Source organism: Mobula birostris, chromosome 32, assembly GCF_030028105.1.
Source record: "Mobula birostris isolate sMobBir1 chromosome 32, sMobBir1.hap1, whole genome shotgun sequence".
Taxonomy (NCBI): domain Eukaryota; kingdom Metazoa; phylum Chordata; class Chondrichthyes; order Myliobatiformes; family Myliobatidae; genus Mobula; species Mobula birostris.
The window spans coordinates 164,412-183,473 of record NC_092401.1 but is presented as its reverse complement, the minus strand read 5'-3'; the positions used below and the strand labels follow the sequence as shown (position 1 = coordinate 183,473).

The window sequence follows — 19,062 nt, the reverse complement described above, 5'->3', positions numbered from 1 at the left end:
ATGTACACGCATGCGCACACAGGTGTCCGCGCAAGGCTTCATGGTCATGGTAGTCTTTCTCGGGGTAAACACAACGTATTTGACAGCTACTTTTGTCCGTTGGGAACCTTAACCCGCCGCCCCCCCCCCACCCCGGTCAGCCGGTCCGCTAGAATATTGTCAATAATAAACCAGTCTGCGGTACAAAAAAGGTTGGGGACCCCTGCCATAAGACCTAGGAGCAGAATCAGGCCATCTGGCTCATGGAGTCTGCTCCACCATGCAATTATGACTGATTTTTTTTCTCTCCTCCTCAACCCTAGTTCCCGGCCTTCTCTCTATAACCTTTGATGCCATGTTCAATCAAGAACCTATCAATCTCTGCCTTAAATACACCCAACGACCTGGCCTCCACAGCAGCTCGTGGCAACAAATTCCATAAATTCACCACCGTCTGGCTGAAGAAATTTCTCCACATCTCTGTTTTGAACTGACGCCTTTCTATCCTGAGGCTGTGCCTTCTTGTCCTAGACTCTCCCACCATGGGAAGCATCCTTTCCACATCTACTCTCTAGGCCTTTCAAACATTCCGTTTCAGTGAGATCCCCCATCATCCTTCTAAATTCCAGTGAGTACAGACTCAGAGCCATCAAATGTTCCTCGTATGATAACCCTTTCATTCCTGGAATCATCCTTGTGAACCTCCTCTGGACCCTCTCCAATACCAGCACATCTCTTCTAAGATGAGAAGCCCAAAACTGTACACAATAATCAAGGTGAGGCCTCACTAGTGCCATATAAATCCTCAGCATCACATCCCTGCTCTTGTATTCTAGACCTCTTGAAATGAATGGTAACATTGCATTTGCCTTCCTCACCATTGACTCAACCTGCAAGTTAACCTTTAGGGTGTTCTGCACAAGGGCTCCCAAGTTCCTTTGCATTAAGATTTTTGGATTTTCTCCCCATTTAGAAAATAGTCTGCACATTTATTTCTACTACCAAAGTGCATGACCATGCATTTTCCAACATTATATTTCATTTGCCACTTTCTTGCCCATTCTCCTAATCTGTCAAAGTTCTTCTGCATCCTACCTGATTCCTCAACACTACCTGCCCCTCCACGAATCTCCAATAAAACCATCGATTACATCATCTAAGTCATTTGTATACAGCATAAAAAGAAATGGTCCCAGAACTGACCCCTACAGAACACCACTAGTCACTGGCAGCCAACCAGATAACGATCCTTTTATTCCCACTTGCTGCCTTCTTCCAATCAGCCAATGCTCTAATCACGTTAGTAACTTTCCTGTAATACGATGGGCCCTTAACTTGGTAAGCAGCCTCATGTGTGGCACCTTGTCAAAGGCCTTCTGAAAGTCCAAGTATACAATATCCACTGCAGCCCTTCATCTATCCTACTTGTAATCTCCTCAAAGAATTAAAGGTCTTATTTATCCATACAATATGTATTGCTGTTGTGAATTCATGTTTAACAATAATGTTCACTTACATGTAATTCCTGTCTAGAGTTGTTTAATGTACGTATCATTTTTCAATTAGAGTTATGAGAACAGCATCAAGAAAGCAGTTAATTACCTGGAGCAGAACATAGATGGTCTCGATGGAACATATGGTGCAGTACTTTCAACCTATGCTCTTTCACTGTTGGGTATAAACAAGGAAGACATTGTAATGAAATTTGCTTCACCGGGTAAGAATTTATTTAGAAATACAAGATAGGCCTTTCTGGCCCCTCAAGCTGCGCCACCCAGCAAACCCCTGACAACCACTGATTTAACTCTAATCTAATCATGGGACAATTTACAATGACCAATTAACCCACTGACCAGTACTTCATTAGGAGGACATACAGACTCCTTACAGAGGATACCGGGATTGAACTCTGAACTCTGACACCCCGAGCAGTAATGGGCGTGGTGCCACTGTGGTGCCCACATTAGTCGCTGTGCCCACATCTTTTTGCCCAACTCCATAACTTTTCTGCCATGTCAGCACATTTAGTGAAACTCACAACAGGAGTGAGTGAAATATTGTAGCGGATGAAAACTAACTGATGCACACACAGAAATGAAGTGCTACAAATGTTTGAAATCTGAAATGAAAACAGAAAATGCTGGAAAGTTTCATCTGCTCACAGAGCACCTGCAGAGAGAGAAACAGACTTGATGTTCGTGGTTGATAATTTTTTCATGGGGAATATTAAAATGTAAATGGTTGTTCAGGATTTTGGAACAAAGAGGAAAGCGAAACTCTGTGATAGGGTAAGAGTCAGGAGAGAGTGACAGAAGAGCTAATGTTGCAAGCATGATGGGGTGGTCATAGGACAAGCAAAGAAATAAAATATAAGTTCAGTGCAGATATAAAAAGAGGAGCAGAAATATTATCTGAGATTGTTAATGCAGTGTGGAAGGCTACAATATTCGTTACGAGAAATTTAGGAGATAGATATAGAATAGGAGACCTGAGTTACAGAGATCATATTGCAAATGTTATAGATATTCATAGAGTCCAGGGCACAACAGTATGAATGTCACAGAATAAGACAGACAATGAAAGTAGTAGGCATTCAGAAGCTGTGGGCCATACTTGTGAACTGAACAGACATGGGCATTTCTATCATTTAATTATTTTTTATTTTGGATTTCTTGATTTAGAGTGCTTTGTGTTCAAATACTAGACCTTCCCTTTGTGGTAATGGTTTGAGATTAAGGAGCTGAATTTTAATCCATCTCAAGTAATTATGCTAAGATTCTCTAAGGTTTAGAGAGAGAAATATTCCAGTAAGATGGTAGTCATCTCGGTCGCAGCAGTCTCTTTGGCCCAAACAAACATATAATTGTTCATCCGTTACATCTTCTTTATAATCATAAGACTGTTGGATATGAAAAACATCAGACTACCCCATTAATGATTTACTCGACAGTGATCGAGCTGGACTTGTACCTGCTACAGCCACTGAAGAAGGAAGGCATCAGAAGTGGTGTGCATAGCAGTGTGCATTCTAACAAACAGTTCAAATAGAACATAGAACATAGAACATAGAATAGTACAGCACAGTACAGCTCTTTCGGCCCACAATGTTGTGCCAACCCTCAAACCTTGCCTCCCATATAAGACCCCAAACTAAATTCCTCCATATACCTGTCTAGTAGTCTCTTAAACTTCACTAGTGTATCTGCCTCCACCACTGACTCAGGCAGTGCATTCCACGCACCAACCACTCTCTGAGTAAAAAACCTTCCTCTAATATCCCCCTTGAACTTCCCATGTCCTCTTGTATTGAGCAGTGGTGCCCTGGGGAAGAGGTGCTGGCTGTTCACTCTATCTATTCCTCTCAATATCTTGTACACCTCTATCATGTTTCCTCTCTCATCCTCCTTCTCTCCAAAGAGTAAAGCCCTAGGTCCCTTAATCTCTGATCAAAATGCATACTTTCTAAACCAGGCAGCATCCTGGTAAATCTCCTCTGTACCCTTTCCAATGCTTCCACATTCTTCCTATAGTGAGGTGACCAGAACTGGACACAGTACTCCAAGTGTGGCCTAACCAGAGTTTTATAGAGCTGCATCATTACATCGCGACTCTTAAACTCTATCCCTCGACTTATGAAAGTTAACACCCCATAAGCTTTCTTAACTACCCTATCTACCTGTGAGGCAACTTTCAGGGATCTGTGGACATGTACCCTGAGATCCCTCTGCTCCTCCACACTACCAAGTATCCTGCCATTTACTTTGTACTCTGCCTTGGAGTTTGTCCTTCCAAAGTGTACCACCTCACACTTCTCCAGGTTGAACTCCATCTGCCACTTCTCAGCCCACTTCTGCATCCTATCAATGTCTCTCTGCAATTTTTGACAATCCTCTACACTATCTACAACACCACCAACCTTTGTGTCATCTGCAAACTTGCCAACCCACCCTTCTAACCCCACATCCCGGTCGTTAATAAAAATCACGAAAGTAGAGGTCCCAGAACAGATCCTTGTGGGACACCACTAGTCACAATCTCCCAATCTGAATGTACTCCCTCCACCACCACCCTCTGCCTTCTGCAGGCAAGCCAATTCTGAATCCACCTGGCCAAACTTCCCTGGATCCCATGCCTTCTAACTTTCTGAATAAGCCACTACTGTGTGGAACCTTGTTGAATGCCTTACTGAAATCTATATAGATCACATCCACTGCACTAACCTCATCTATATGACTGGTCACCTCCTCAAAGAACTCTATCAGGCTTGTTAGACACGATCTGCCCTTCTCAAAGCCATGCCGACTGTCCCTGATCAAACCATGATTCTCTAAATGCCTATAGATCCTATCTCTAAGAATCTTTTCCAACAGCTTTCCCACCACAGACGCAAGGCTCACTGGTCTATAATTACCCGGACTATCTCTACTGCCTTTTTTGAACAAGGGGACAACATTTGCCTCCCTCCAATCAGCCGGTACCATTCCTGTGGACAACGAGGACATAAAGATCCTAGCCAGAGGCTCAGCAAACTCGTCTCTCACCTCGTGGATCAGACTGGGAAATATTCTGTCAGGCCCCGGGGACTTATCTGTCCTAATGTATTTTAACAACTCCAACACCTCCTCTCCCTTAATAGCAACATGCTCCAGAATATCAACCTCACTCATATTGTCCTCACCATCATCAAGTTCCCTCTCATTGGTGAATACCGAAGAGAAGTATTCTTTGAGAACCTTGCTCACTTCCACAGCCTCCAGCCACATCTTCCCACCTTTATCTCTTATCAGTCCTACCTTCACTCCTGTCATCCATTTTTTCTTCACATAATTGAAGAATGCCTTGGGGTTTTCCTTCACCCTACTCACCAAGGCCTTCTCATGCCCCCTTCTTGTTCTTCTCACCCCTTCTTAAGCTCCTTTCTTGCTTCCCTATGTTCCTCAATAGACCGATCTGATCCTTGCTTCCTAAACCTCATGTATGCTGCCTTCTTCCACCTGACTATATTTTCCACCTCACTTGTCACCCATGGTTCCTTCACCCTACCATTCTTTATCTTCCTCACCGGGACAAATTTATCCCCAACATCCTGCAAGAGATCTCTAAACATTGACCACATGTCCAGAGTACATTTCCCTGCAAAAACATCATCCCAATTCACACCCGCAAGTTCAAGCCTTATAGCCTCATAATTTGCCTTTCCCCAATTAAAAATTTTCCTGTCCTCTCTGATTCTATCCTTTTCCATGATAATTCTAAAGGCCAGGGAGTGGTGGTCACTGTCCCCCAGATGCTCACCCACTGAGAGATCTGTGACCTGACCCGGTTCATTACCTAGTACTAGATCTAGTACGGCATTCTCCCTAGTCGGTCTGTCCTCATACTGTGACACGAATCCATCCTGGACACACTGAACAAACTCTGCTCCATCTAAACCCTTGGAACTAATCAGGGGCCAATCAATATTAGGGAAGTTAAAGTCACCCATGATAACAACCCTGTTATTTTTGCACCTTTCCAAAATCTGCCTCCCAATGATTGCCTTGGATTCTTTTTTCTGTCATTGCAAAACTTTGTTGGACGTTGGTACTGTAGAACACTGCAAGTCCAGTTCACTGCTTCATTGGCAAGACGGATGGCAGGGGAACTGCATGGACCAAACCCCATGCAGCAAAATGGCCTGTTGCGACCTCCCAGGGAAGGAGACACTATAGGTGGTGTGGTGCAGTGGGTGTCTGTGCTGGTTTGTTGCCTGGTTCCTCCCACTGGTGCTGCCCTCCAATGTTCGCTCGGTAGTAGATGAGGTGGATTGTGTTCATCTGCAGCTGCATGAGTGCGTGATGAAGACTGCTATGTGCTTGTTCTTGCAGAAACATGACCCCAGGACTATATTTCATCAATCTGCAAGCCATGACATTCAGGGACTTAGGCTACATTTTTTGTTTCACTCTGTTTTACTACTGTCATAATGATATTATATCCATAACTATGGTTGAATGACTATTAATATAGAAAACATAGAAAATAGGTGTAGGAGTAGGCCATTCGGCCCTCCGAGCCTGCACCGCCATTCAGTATGATCATGGCTGATCATCCAACTCAGAACCCTGTACCAGCCTTCCCTCCATATCCCCTGATCCCTTTAGCCACAAGGGGCATATCTAACTCCCTCTTAAATATAGCCAATGAACTGGCCTCAACTGTTTCCTGTGGCAGAGAATACCACAGATTCACCACTCTCTGTGTGAAGAAGTTTTTCCTAATCTCAGTCCTAAAAGGCTTCCCCAAAATCCTCAAACTGTGACCCCTCGTTCTGGACTTCCCCAACATTGGGAACAATCTTCCTGCATCTAGCCTGTCCAATCCCTTTAGGATTTTATACGTTTCAATAAGATCCCCCCTCAATCTTCTAAATTCCAACGAGTATAAGCCTAGTCGATCCAGTCTTTCATCATATGAAAGTTCTGCCATCCCAGGAATCAATCTGGTGAACCTTCTTTGTACTCCCTCTATGGCAAGGATGTCATTCCTCAGATTAGGGGACCAAAACTGCACACAATACTCCAGGTGTGGTCTCACCAAGGCCTTGTACAACTGCAGTAGTACATCCCTGCTCCTGTACTCGAATCCTCTTGCTATGAATGCGAGCATACCATTCGCCTTTTTCACCGCCTGCTGTACCTGCATGCCCGCTTTCAATGACTAGTGTATAATGACACCCAGGTCTCGTTGCATCTCCCCTTTTCCTAATTGGCCACCATTCAGATAATAATCTGTTTTCCTGTTTTTGCCACCAAAGTGGATAACCTCACATCTATCCACATTAAATTGCATCTGCCATGAATTTGCCCACTCACCTAACCTATCCAAGTCACCCTGCATCCTCTTAGCATCCTCCTCACAGCTAATACTGCCACCCAGCTTCATGTCATCTGCAAACTTGGAGATGCTGCATTTAATTCCCTCATCTAAGTCATTAATATATATTGTAAATAACTGGGGTCCCAGCACTGAGCCTTGCGGTACCCCACTAGTCACTGCCTGCCATTCTGAAAAGGTCCCGTTTATTCCCACTCTTTGCTTCCTGTCTGCCAACCAATTCTCTATCCACATCAATACCTTACCACCAATACCGTGTGCTTTAAGTTTGTACACTAATCTCCCGTGTGGGACCTTGTCAAAAGCCTTTTGAAAATCCAAATATACCACACCCACTGGTTCTCCCCTATCCACTCTATTAGTTACTTCCTTAAAAAAATTCTATGAGATTCGTCAGACATGATTTTCCTTTCACAAATCCATGCTGACTTTGTCCGATGATTTCACCGCTTTCCAAATGTGCTGTTATCACATCTTTCCCTCTATCACAGACCCTTCTACCCTAATGAATATTGTATAGTTGGGATCACAGAGACATGGCTCCAGGGTGACCAAGGATGGGAGCTCAACATTCAGGGATATTCAATATTCAGGAGGGATAGACATGAAAGAGAAGGAGCTGGGGTGGCATTGCTGGTTAGAGAGGAGATTAACGCAATAGAAAGGAAGGACATTAGCCGGGAGGATGTAGAATTGATATGGGTAGAGCTGCATAACACTAAGGGGCAGAAAACGCTGGTGGGAGTTGTGTACAGGCCACCTAACAGTAGTAGTGAGGTAAAAGGGATTGAGCTTAAAGAGAGAGAGTGCAAGAAAGCAATTGTGAGATCTGTTTTGAAATAGATGTGCATTAACTTGAACATCTAACATTTCGGTAAATTTTCTCTTACACGTTTTTTTTAGACAAATCATACTGGCCAGTGTCAGGAAATGCAGATTCTCTGTACACCATTGAAGCCACAGGATATGCCCTTCTGTTCTTCTTGCAACAGAAGCAGTATGACCGTGCTGGTAAATTAGTGAGATGGCTATCAAGCAAGAGCAAATATGGAGGAGGCTACGATTCTACTCAGGTAAACATCAGACTTTGTCCAAAACCTGACCTTTGTAGGAGGCTGACCTAATGATCAAGAAAATTATCAAATGCTTAAATAATATCTATGTTAAAAGCATTCTGTCATGGCCTTTAGACTTTATAATGATATAAAGACAAACTCCATTCACGTATCAGACTTGGGACTTTACTGTCCAGACTAACAGGTTTTCTAGATTGTCACTTTAGTTCACTTTATTACATGTTAAATAGCAGTAGAATAATACTTCTTTTCGTGTGTACAATACATTTAAAAGTCGTGTGTAAAATAGAACCTGGAAAATATCAAGGAAGAGCAGGAATCCACATCTGGCAAATGGACAGGAACTCAATTCAAGCAACACACATAAAAGTTGCTGGTGAACGCAGCAGGCCAGGCAGCATCTCTAGGAAGAGGTGCAGTCGACGTTTCAGGCCGAGACCCTTCGTTAGTCCTAACAAAGGGTCTCGGCCTGAAACGTCGACTGCACCTCTTCCTGGAGATGCTGCCTGGCCTGCTGCATTCACCAGCAACTTTTACGTGTGTTGCTTGAATTTCCAGCATCTGCAGAATTCCTGTTGTTTAGGAACCCAATTCAGCTGAGTGAATAGGAAACACAGGAAACGTTACCTGGTGATACAGAAAAAAGAAGCTTATTTTTTTTTACTGTACATAGCAGTACATAGAAACATAGAAACATAGAAAATAGGTGCAGGAGTAGGCCATTCGGCCCTTCGAGCCTGCACTGCCATTCAGTATGATCATGGCTGATCATCCAACTCAGAACCCTGTACCAGCCTTCCCCCAATACCCCCTGATCCCTTTAGCCACAAGGGCCATATCTAACTCCCTCTTAAATATAGCCAATGAACTGGCCTCAACTGTTTCCTGTGGCAGAGAATTCCACAGCTTCACCCACTCTCTGTGTGAAGAAGTTTTTCCTAATCTCGGTCCTAAAAGGCTTCCCCTTTATCCTCAAACTGTGACCCCTCGTTCTGGACTTCCCCATCATCGGGAACAATCTACATAAAAGTAAATCCTGGATATTCAAGATGTGTTGTAATTTTCAAAATAAATGTCACATAGCTCAAGTTAAATTCAGATTCAGATTCATTTATCTCGTACGTGGAAATATGCAGTGAAATACATCATTTTCGTTAATCACCAACAAGTGTTACCAGACATTCTGATGCTAACATAGCACGCCCACTATGTTTGCAGAACACACAAGCAAAACAACAACAGAAAAACAGCAATAAAATAGCAAAGCATGCTTTTTGCCTCCCTCCCACCCACCCAGGCACACATGAACAGTCGTCTAATCCCAACTCATACTGTCTACAGGCCTCCAGCTATATATAAATTTAACTCCATATATAAATTTCCAGACTTGTCCAGGCATTTATTTGATTTCACCTTCAGAATTCTGTCTCTCTTTCCCAATTTTTGTAAAAACATTGTCATTTCTGGAACAAAAATCTTCAGTAGTTCGAGTATTTCAAATGAAATTTTTTTAAAAAATCACATATTGATTGCTACTGTGTGCAAAGGTCGTGAATCCTGGAACTTTCATCTGAAATGTCATCAAATATATTCAACATGTACTTTTTTACTTCCTAGGCGACAATAGTTGCGCTGCAAGCACTGGCCAAGTACATGACTGATGTCCCTCAGTTCAGAGAGGTTGACTTGAATGTACGGCTGTTCATTCCGAGCAGGAGCAGACATATTTCCTGGGGGTTTGATACCAGAAATGCATATGTAGCAAGATCATTAAAGGTTTGTTTATGTTCTTGTTCAGAATGTTGATGTGTTTATTCCCATTTGCTAATATTCTAGATCATATGTAAGTTCTACAAGGAGATATTAATAATTTTCCATTTTCTAATTTCATGATTTTTCTTCACCCACTAGCCCTAGAAGTGAATTGAATTTACCATATATTAAGTTAATCTCTGGCACTGAAGTAAATCATTTGGTTCAATGAGTTCATTTCACATTTCTTCTGTGCAGGAGTCTCCCTCCTCCAGTTACAAAGAGTCTTTTGTGGTTCTAGTTCTTGAATCCTATCTTTACTTTGTTCAAGTAACGTTTTATGCTGTAACATTTAAGTGTTCCTGTTAAGGTTCAGGTAATTCTGCCAAGTGGATCAGTTTGGAGGGACAGAAAACTAATTTGCAGAAACTTGAATGAACATTTGCAGAAAATAAAAGGATAATATTTGCAGAAATTTGCAAGATTAATTGGGTTATCATAGTGAGGGATTTTAATTTTCCTATGGACTGGGACTGCCATTATACTAAGGGATTAGATGGGGTGGAATCTGATAAGTGAGTTCAAGAAAGTTTCCTTATATGATATATTGAAGGCCCAACCAACAAGACAGCAAAGCTCAATCTGTACATAGGAAATGGGGCAGGACTGTCAGGCCTGCACAAGCAGGCACCTCCCAGTCTCCACCCAGCTAACAGGAGTCACTTTTCCACTTCCAACTCACCTCCTACAGCTTATTTAAATCAGGATCTCTTCCACAGTCCTTCGTTCACTCATTCCTTCAAACAAGCCAGCCTCAACCAGTTACTTTGTCATCTTGTCATAATCTCTCTTGCTTTGTGCCCCCCCCCCCAACGGCTTGTTACTTTATAGTTTATTAGTAAAATATTGCTTACTCTGAAGCTGTTTCTATTGTTCTGCTTTTTGGTCAAGCCTCCTCTACATTTCCTGATAAGATGAGTGATCCAATTATTAACCCAGCAGAGTATGCTAGCCTAAAGGAAGTTGTCCATTGACAAGACTCCACAATCCTGAAGCAGCAGGAAACCATTGATCATCTGCTTGCCACTCTCAACCAACTCTCTATCTCAATATAGCGACCCCGCACAAGTCAACCTATTCCTTAGAGCCCCGTATTCCTGTGCCCTAATGTTTCAATGGATCACCAACCTGATGCTGCAGCTTCCTGTCCCAATGGACTTTACAATTTGAGCTCTAGCTATCTCTGTATTCTACAGACCAAGCCTGGATTACATGTGTCATCACTCTCAAGACTGGGCGAGCTCTGACCGGGGCAGCTGCTTTATCTGGGGAAACCACCATTTGCAATAAATATGAGAAATTCAATGCTGAAATGCACCAGGTTTTTGACTATCTGGGAAGTGGAAGGGGTGCAGCAGGTCGGATACTTCACCTGTATCAAGGATCATGTTCGGTGCTAGTTACACCATGGAATTCAGGGCCCTCTTGGCAGGGTGTGCCTGGACTGCAGAATCGCTACTGGCCCATTTCCTTCACGGCCTCTGAGTGCTTGAAAGACCAGCTATCTACCTGGGAGATGCCTACAGATTTCAAAAGCCTAATCACTCTGGCCATCCGATTGACAAGCATCTTATGGAATGACCCTCTAGATCATCAGCCAGAATTCCAGTTCTGTTCCCAGAACCATTTTGGGCCACAGGACTCTTCTTTGTCAAAAAGAAAGATGAGGGTCTTCATCATGCATTAATTACTGTGGACTCGGCAAAATCACCACGAAGAACCACTACCCTCTCCGCTTGATGGATGACGAATCCAGAAAACATCGTGGGGCCCAGATCTTCACCAAACTTGATCCACAGATTGCATACAACCTGATCTGCATTAGTTATGGAAATGCATGGAAAATGGCATTCCAAACACCCATTGGCCACTACGAATCCTTGGTTGTGCCTTTCAGACTTTTTAACAGTTCAGTCATTTTCCAAACCTTCATCAATGAGATCTTCTGAGACATGCTGCACAAGTATGTGTTTGTCTACCTCAATGGCATGCTCATCTTCTCCAAGGACCCCAAGATCACGTCTGTCATGTCTGTTCAGTCCTACAGGTGTACTGCAAATTAGAAAAATACCAGTTCCACTCCTCTGTCATTTCCTTCCTAAGTCACATCCTTTCACCCAAAGGCATAACCATGGATCCAGAAAAAGTGTGCATTGTTAAATGGTCCTGACCGCACTCCCTCAAACAGTTCCAGGACTTCCTGGGCCTCTCGAACTTCTACCACCACTTTATCAGGAACTACAGCCAAATTGTCGCTCATCTCACCTCCCTCACCAAATCACCTACCTCATGAATAACCTGGCCTGCTACTACGGACCACACTTTCAAGGTGTCACAACCTTGGGTCATCAGTAGAGTATTCTATTTTTTTTATATTCTCTTATTTTATCAATTACAATGGTTGGTGCATGGCCAAGTGGTTAAGGCGTTGGTCTAGTGATCTGAAGGTCACTAGTTTGAGCCTCAGCTGAGGCAACGTGTTGTGTCCTTGAGCAAGGCGCTTAACCACACATTGCTCTGTGACGACACTGGTGCCAAGCTGTATCGGCACTAGTGCCCTTCCCTTGGACAACATCGGTGGTGTGGAGAGGGGGGACTTGTAGCATGGGCAACCGCCGGTCTTCCATACAACCTTGCACAGACCTGAGCCCTGGAAACCTTCCAAGGCGCAAATCCATGGTCTCACGAGACTAACAGATGTCTGTAGTTATTATTATTATAATTATAATGTATTGTTGAGCTTTGGGTTTTTTATGTTTTATAGTTGGGTCTTTAGTTTACATTTTAGTTGCAATCATCCTTGGATACTTCCAATTAATTCTCCTCAAGACCTTGCAGGTGTCCAGTTAAGTATCCTTGGACTTTTGACTCTTATCAGAATGGTTATTTGTAAGCTTGTCAGGAGTCTGGGGTTTAATTAGCTGGGCACAATTCCTTTGTGCCCTGGAATGTATTTAAAGGGGCAGTGCTAATCCCCTGAAGCTCAGTAATCCTGATCTTTACCTAATGAAGTTCCAGCTGTGCTATGCTATAATATTCCAGATTATCCAAGACCTTGTAAATTCTACTGCTTTGTTCTGTTTCTTTTGTATTAAAATTCCAAGTTTCGTTTAACCCTTCCGGGTCTATGTGTGATCCTGTGCTAGGCTCCGAAGATGAGCGTGACCCAAGGAGCTCAAGACGCTTCACCATCACTCCTGTTCTCTGCCATCCGAACTCCTCCAGACCCGGTGTGGTAGATGCATCTGATGTGGGCATCAGGGCCATCTTCTTCCAACAAGGGCTGGACAGGAAGACACGCCATTGTGCTGTCGTCTTGTACAAGTTCAACTTCACTCAATGCAATTATGGAGTAGGAGACAGGGAGCTATGTGCCAACAAGTGGGCCTTGGAGGAATAGATACATTGGCTGATGGGAAACCAAGCCCTTTCTGAATTGGACTAACCGTCAGTAGCTCATAGCCATACAAAAGACCCACCAACTCAACTCACGTAAGGCTTGCTGGGTACTCTTCTTAGAGGTATTCAACATCACCATCTCCTCCTGACCCAGCTCCAAAAATACTAAGGTGGATACCTTGTCAAGATAGTTCAACCTAGCTGAAATGGTAATTGACCCATAACCCATTATTCCATTCTTGCAGATCCTCTCCCGAAATGTCTGAAATCTTTAGAACAAAATCTATCAGGCCCTACAGCATGACCTGCTTCAACTGACACACCTGACAATCTGAGGCATTCTGAGGCACTCATGTGGGCCCACTCCTCAGCTTTCTCTGGCCATCCAGTAGCACAACGGACTCTGGATTTTCTGTGACAACGGTTCTAGTGGCCTACCATGATCGTAGATGTACGTCAGTTCGTCACTACATACCCTCAATGTGCCCAGTCTAATTCCTCCAATCTGCGACCCCTTCCAGTCCCTCAATGCCCATGGTGCCACATCAGTACGGATTTCATCACAGGTTTGCCACATTCTGATGGGGCCACAGTGATCATGACAGTGGAGTACCAGTTCTCCAAGGCGGCCCAGTTCATTGCCCTCCCCGAACTTCCATCAGTGACTGAGACAGTGGATCTGGTTATTCAACGTATAGCTCACCTCCACGGTTTCCCTCAGGTCATCGTGTTGAATCTGAATCCACAATTCGTCTCCTGCTTTTAACAAGCCTTCTCCTTCCCCTTCCCCACTTCTGTGAGTTTGTTCTCCAGCTATCATCAGCAGAGCAATGATTAATCAGAAAGTAGCAATCAGCAGGTGCAGATGTTTCTGTGATACTTTGTTGCCTCTAACTCTTCCATGTGGAAAAAGTATCTGTTCTGGGTTATATTGTCCCACAATCTACACACCACCTCTGCCATAACTATGTTACCTGTTGAAGTGCTTCATGGCTACCAAATCCCATTGTTTCCTTTGGAGGAACCAATGGTGGAGGCCCTATTTGTCAGAGCATTGGTTTGCAAATGCTGAAGTGCTTGGAAGAGGATACAGAGGGCCAACGTAGCTGCCATCTGCATCCACTGCCACCAGGCTAACCACCGCTGGCGCCCAGCCAGACTACTTTGACCTGCAGACTATGTCTGGCTGTCTGCCCAAGATCTGCCCGTTGTGCATCGACTCCTGCAAGCTCTCACCCATTGGTCCCTTTAAGATTACCAATCACATCAACCTAGTCACTTGCTGCCACTGTCCCACGGGATCATACCTACTTTCCATGTGACCTGCCTCAAGACCATTGTTAGTAGGCCACTCAATCCACCTGAGCTTGGTGGAAGGTAGTCCAGTGTACCCGGTTCACCGACTAATGAATTCATGTCATTGTGAATGGGACGTGCAGTACCTGATTGACTGGAAAGGGTACGGCCCAGAGGAGAGATTTTGGGTGCCATCCAGTTTCATCTTGGGTCCATTGCTCATTGAAGAGTTCCACCGGGCCCATCCAGATTGTCCTGGACTGTTGGATGCCAGTCATAGGAAAGGAGTTCCTTTCAAGCCTGCACAAACAGGTACCTCCCATTCTTCACCCAGCTAACAGGAATTCATCTGGCACTCATTTCCAAAATCATCACCTGCAGCCTATTTAACCCCTGCTCTCATCTTTGTTCACTCATACAAACCAGCCGGACTCATCCATTTGCTCTTAGCTTTCAGTTACCTTGTTACTTTGTCGTACTAAGTATCTGTTCTGTCTTGTTTTGTGGCCCCTGGTGGCTGTTACATTGCAGTTAATTGATATGATATTGTTAACTGCTAAATCATCGCTGCTGCTCTGCTTTTGGGTCACACCTCCTCGACATTCTCTGCCAAGGATAAGAATAACTGAGTCAGTGCAGGTTGGGGACGGGGACAGTGAGGTTCTGTCACCTTAGTTCTATTAGTTTTAAATTAGTTATGGAAAGCGACAGATCTTGTTCCCTAGTTAATGTTCTGACTGGGGCAAGGCAAATTTTAATCTACAGTATTAGGAACACAAAACTTGATTAGCGTAGGTTGTTTGCAGGCAAAGTGGCATTTGTCAAGTGGAAGGCTGTGAAAATGAAGACATCATGAGTTCAGGATGTACATTTCCTAATAGGGTGAAAGGCGGGGCTGGAGGATGAGGGTCCCTGGATAATGACGGATATTGAGGCTCTAGTCAGGAAAAAAAAAAGGAAGCATGGGTCAGGTACAGGCAGCTGGGATCATGTGAACCCCAAGAGGAGCATAGGGGTTGCTGGAGTATGCTCAAAACAGAATTCAGAGGTTTTGTAGGTGTATTAGGGGAAACAAGTAAATATGAAGACCAAAGTGGACATATTTGTGTAGAGCTGCCGGAGAAGGGCAAAGTCCTCAATGAATATTTTTCCTGTTTTTCCTGTGGAGTAAGATGTGAATAGTTCAGCCTTTGAGAAAGTCAGTGCTACTATTGATAGTGAGGATGGTTGTCAGGAATTGCAGAGAGAGTTAATCAGCTGGGTAAATGGACTGAGAAATGACAAATGTAGTTTAAGTTGGTTGTGGGAGGTGTTGCATTTTGGAAATATAAAGGAGGGTAGGACATTCACAGAAAATGGTTGGAATCTGGCGAGTGTTGGACAACAGCAGAACCTCATAGTACAGTACTGGTTCCATGAAAGTGGTATCACTGGAAGACAGGTTGGTGAAGAAAGCTTTCTCTATACTGGTCTTCATCAATCAGGGTGGTAAGTTTCAAAGTCAGGGCATTTTATTTTTACTTTATTTAGAGATACAGCACAGAGCAGGCTTTTTTGGCCCTCAGAACCACACCGCCCAGCAACCCTCGATATAACCTTAGCCTAGTCATGGGATAATTTACAATGACCAATTAACCTACTAAGCTGGTATGTATTTTGGACTGTGAGAGGAAAGCGGAGGATCCAGAGCAAGCTCTTGCATTCCACAGGAAGAATGTACAAACACCTTACAGGTGACTCCAGAAATGAATTCCAATACTCCAAACTGTAATAGCATTGCACTAACTGCTAGGCTACCATACCATGTAATGCTACAATGAGACCACATTTGGAATATTACATACAATTTTGTTTACCCTGTCTTACAAAAGATGCAACTAAGTTCGAAAGAATGCAAAGGAGATTCTCAAGGATACTGCTAGGACTTGAAAAATGGGTTTCAGAGAGATTGATCGGGTTGTGACTTTTTCATTTGAACCTAGGAGAATGAAGGGTGATATTATAGAGGGGTATAAAATTATGACGGGGTGAAAGGACATAATCATTTTCCAAAGTTGGTAAATCAAGCACTAGAGGGCATGGCTTTAAACTGAGAAGGAAGATATTTAATAAGAACCTTAAGGGCAAGAAGGCTGTGAGTGAACGGCTGATTTTCAGAGCCAAGGCAGTTTTTACTACTCGGGGTAAAAGAGTGGCAAGACTGCGCAGGCACGTGACGTCAGCCAGTAGAGCATGAAAGGTTGAAAAAGAAGAGCGCCATATTCAGCAGGCAGCATTCAGAGTGGGCACCGGAGTGAGAGGCAGCAGAGTGATATGGCTTTGGCTCAACGGACTTAGGCGGTAACGGGACGAGGTGAGATAGGTTTACCAGTGTTATTTGCGGAAAGGAGGAAGTATGTGTGTGAGGCCAGTTTTCTGTGCTCGGTGTCAGACATGGGAGGTCCTGGAGTCTCCCAGCCTCCCGGACAGCCATATCTGCACCAGGTGTGTCGAGCTGCAGCTCCTAAGGGACTGAGTTAGGGAACTGGAGATGCAGCTCGATGACCTTCGCCTGGTCAGGGAGAGCGAGGAGGTTTTAGAAAGGAGTTATAGGCAGGTGGTCATACCAGGGCCATGTGAGACAGACAAGTGGGTCACAGTCAGGAAGGGTAAGGGGAAGAGTCAGGTACTAGAGAGTACCCCTGTGGCTGTACCCCTGGACAATAAGTACTCCTGTTTGAATACTGTTGGCGGGGGGACAGCCTACCTGAGGGAAGTGACAGTGGCCATGCCTCAGTGGCACAGAGTCTGGCCCGGTGGCTCAGAAGGGTAGGGAATGGAAGAGGAAGGCAGTAGTAATAGGAAACTCTATAGTTAGGGGGTCAGACAGGCGATTCTGTGGACACAGGGAATAAACTCGGATGGTAGTTTGCCTCCCAGGTGCCAGGGTCCAGGATGTTTCAGATTGCATCCAGGATATCTTGTAGTGGGAGGGAGAACAGCCAGAGGTTGTAGTACATATTGGTACCAATGACATAGGTAGGAAAAGGGAAGAGGTCCTGAAAAAAGACTACAGGGAGTTAGGAAGGAAGTTGAGAAGCAGGACCACAAAGGTAGTAATCTCGGGATTACTGCCTGTGCCACGCAGCAATAAGAATAGGAAAAGAATGTGGTGGAGGATAAATGCGTGGCTGAGGGATTGGAGCAGGGGGCAGGGATTCAGATTTCTGGATCATTGGGACCTCTTTTGCAGCAGGTGTGATCTGTACAAAAAGGACAGGTTGCACTCGAATCCCAGGGGGACCAATACCTGGTGGGCAGATTTGCTAAGCCTAATGGGGAGAGTTTAAACTAGAATTGTTGGGCGATGGGAACCGAACTGAAGAGACTGGGGAAGAGGAGGTTGGCTCACAAATAGAGAAAGCTTGTAGACACTGCGAGAGGGAGGATAGGCAGGTGATAGAGAAGGGAATGAGATGTGTCTATTTTAATGCAAGGAGTGTTATGAATAAAGCGGATGAGCTTAGAGTGTGTATCAGGACTTGAAGATATGATGTCGTGGCCATTACAGAGACTTGGATGGCTCAGGGACAGGAATGGTTACTTCAAGTGCCAAGTTTTAGATGTTTCAGAAAGGACAGGGAGGGAGAAAAAAGAGATGGGGGCGTGGCACTGTTGATCAGAGACAGTGTCACGGCTGCAGGAAAGGTGGACGTCATGGAAGGATTGTCTACGGAGTCTCTGTGGGTGGAGGTTAGGAACAGGAAGGGGTCAATAACTTTACCGGGTGTTTTTTTATAGGCCACCCAATAGTAACAGGGATATCAAGGAGCAGATAGGGAAACAGATCCTGGAAAGGTGTAAAAATAACAGAGTTATCGTAATGGGAGATTATAACTTCCCAAATATCGATTGACATCTCCCTAGAGCAAGGGGTTTAGATGGGGTGGAGTTTGTTAGGTGTGTTCAGGAAGGTTTCTTGACACAATATGTAGATTAGCCTACAAGAGGAGAGGCTGTACTTGATTTGATATTGGGAAATGAACCTGGTCAGGTGTCAGATCTCACGGTAGGAGAGCATTTTGGAGACAGTGATCATAATTCTATCTCCTTTACAATAGCATTGGAGAGAGATAGGAACAGATAAGTTAGAAATGCATTTAATTGGAGTAAGGGGAATTATGAGGCTATCAGGCAGGAAATTGGAAGCTTAAATTGGAAACAGATGTTCTCAGGGAAAAGTACGGAAGAAATGTGGCAAATGTTCAGGGGATATTTGTGTGGAATTCTGCATAGGTACGTTCCAGTGAGACAGGGAAGCTATGGTAGGGTACAGAAACCGTGGTGTACAAAGGCTGTAATAGATCTAGTCAGGAAGAAAAGAAAAGCTTACAAAAGGTTCAGAGAGCTAGAGAATGTTAGAGATCTTAAAGATTATAAGGCTAATACAAAGGAGCTTAAGAAGGAAATTAGGAGAGCCAGAAGGGGCCATGAGAAGGTCTTGGCGGGCAGGATTAAGGAAAACCCCAAGGCATTCTACGAGTATGTGAAGAGCAAGAGGATAACACGTGAAAGTATAGGACCTATCATTTATGACAGTGGGAATGTATGTATGGAACCGGAGGAAATAGCAGAGGTATTAATG

At 44.1% G+C, this 19,062-nt stretch overlaps 1 protein-coding gene across 1 annotated transcript in view; it reads left to right on the top strand.

The window, feature by feature from the left end:
• The window catches only part of LOC140191280 (complement C3-like), a 215,486-nt gene that overhangs the window by 167,274 nt on the left and 29,150 nt on the right, over nucleotides 1-19,062 (top strand). Inside the window, exons 28-30 of the mRNA XM_072248549.1 lie at nucleotides 1,546-1,696; nucleotides 7,759-7,928; nucleotides 9,549-9,707. Of these exons, the coding sequence (XP_072104650.1) occupies nucleotides 1,546-1,696; nucleotides 7,759-7,928; nucleotides 9,549-9,707 (480 nt within the window). The remainder of the gene's footprint in view (nucleotides 1-1,545; nucleotides 1,697-7,758; nucleotides 7,929-9,548; nucleotides 9,708-19,062) is intronic.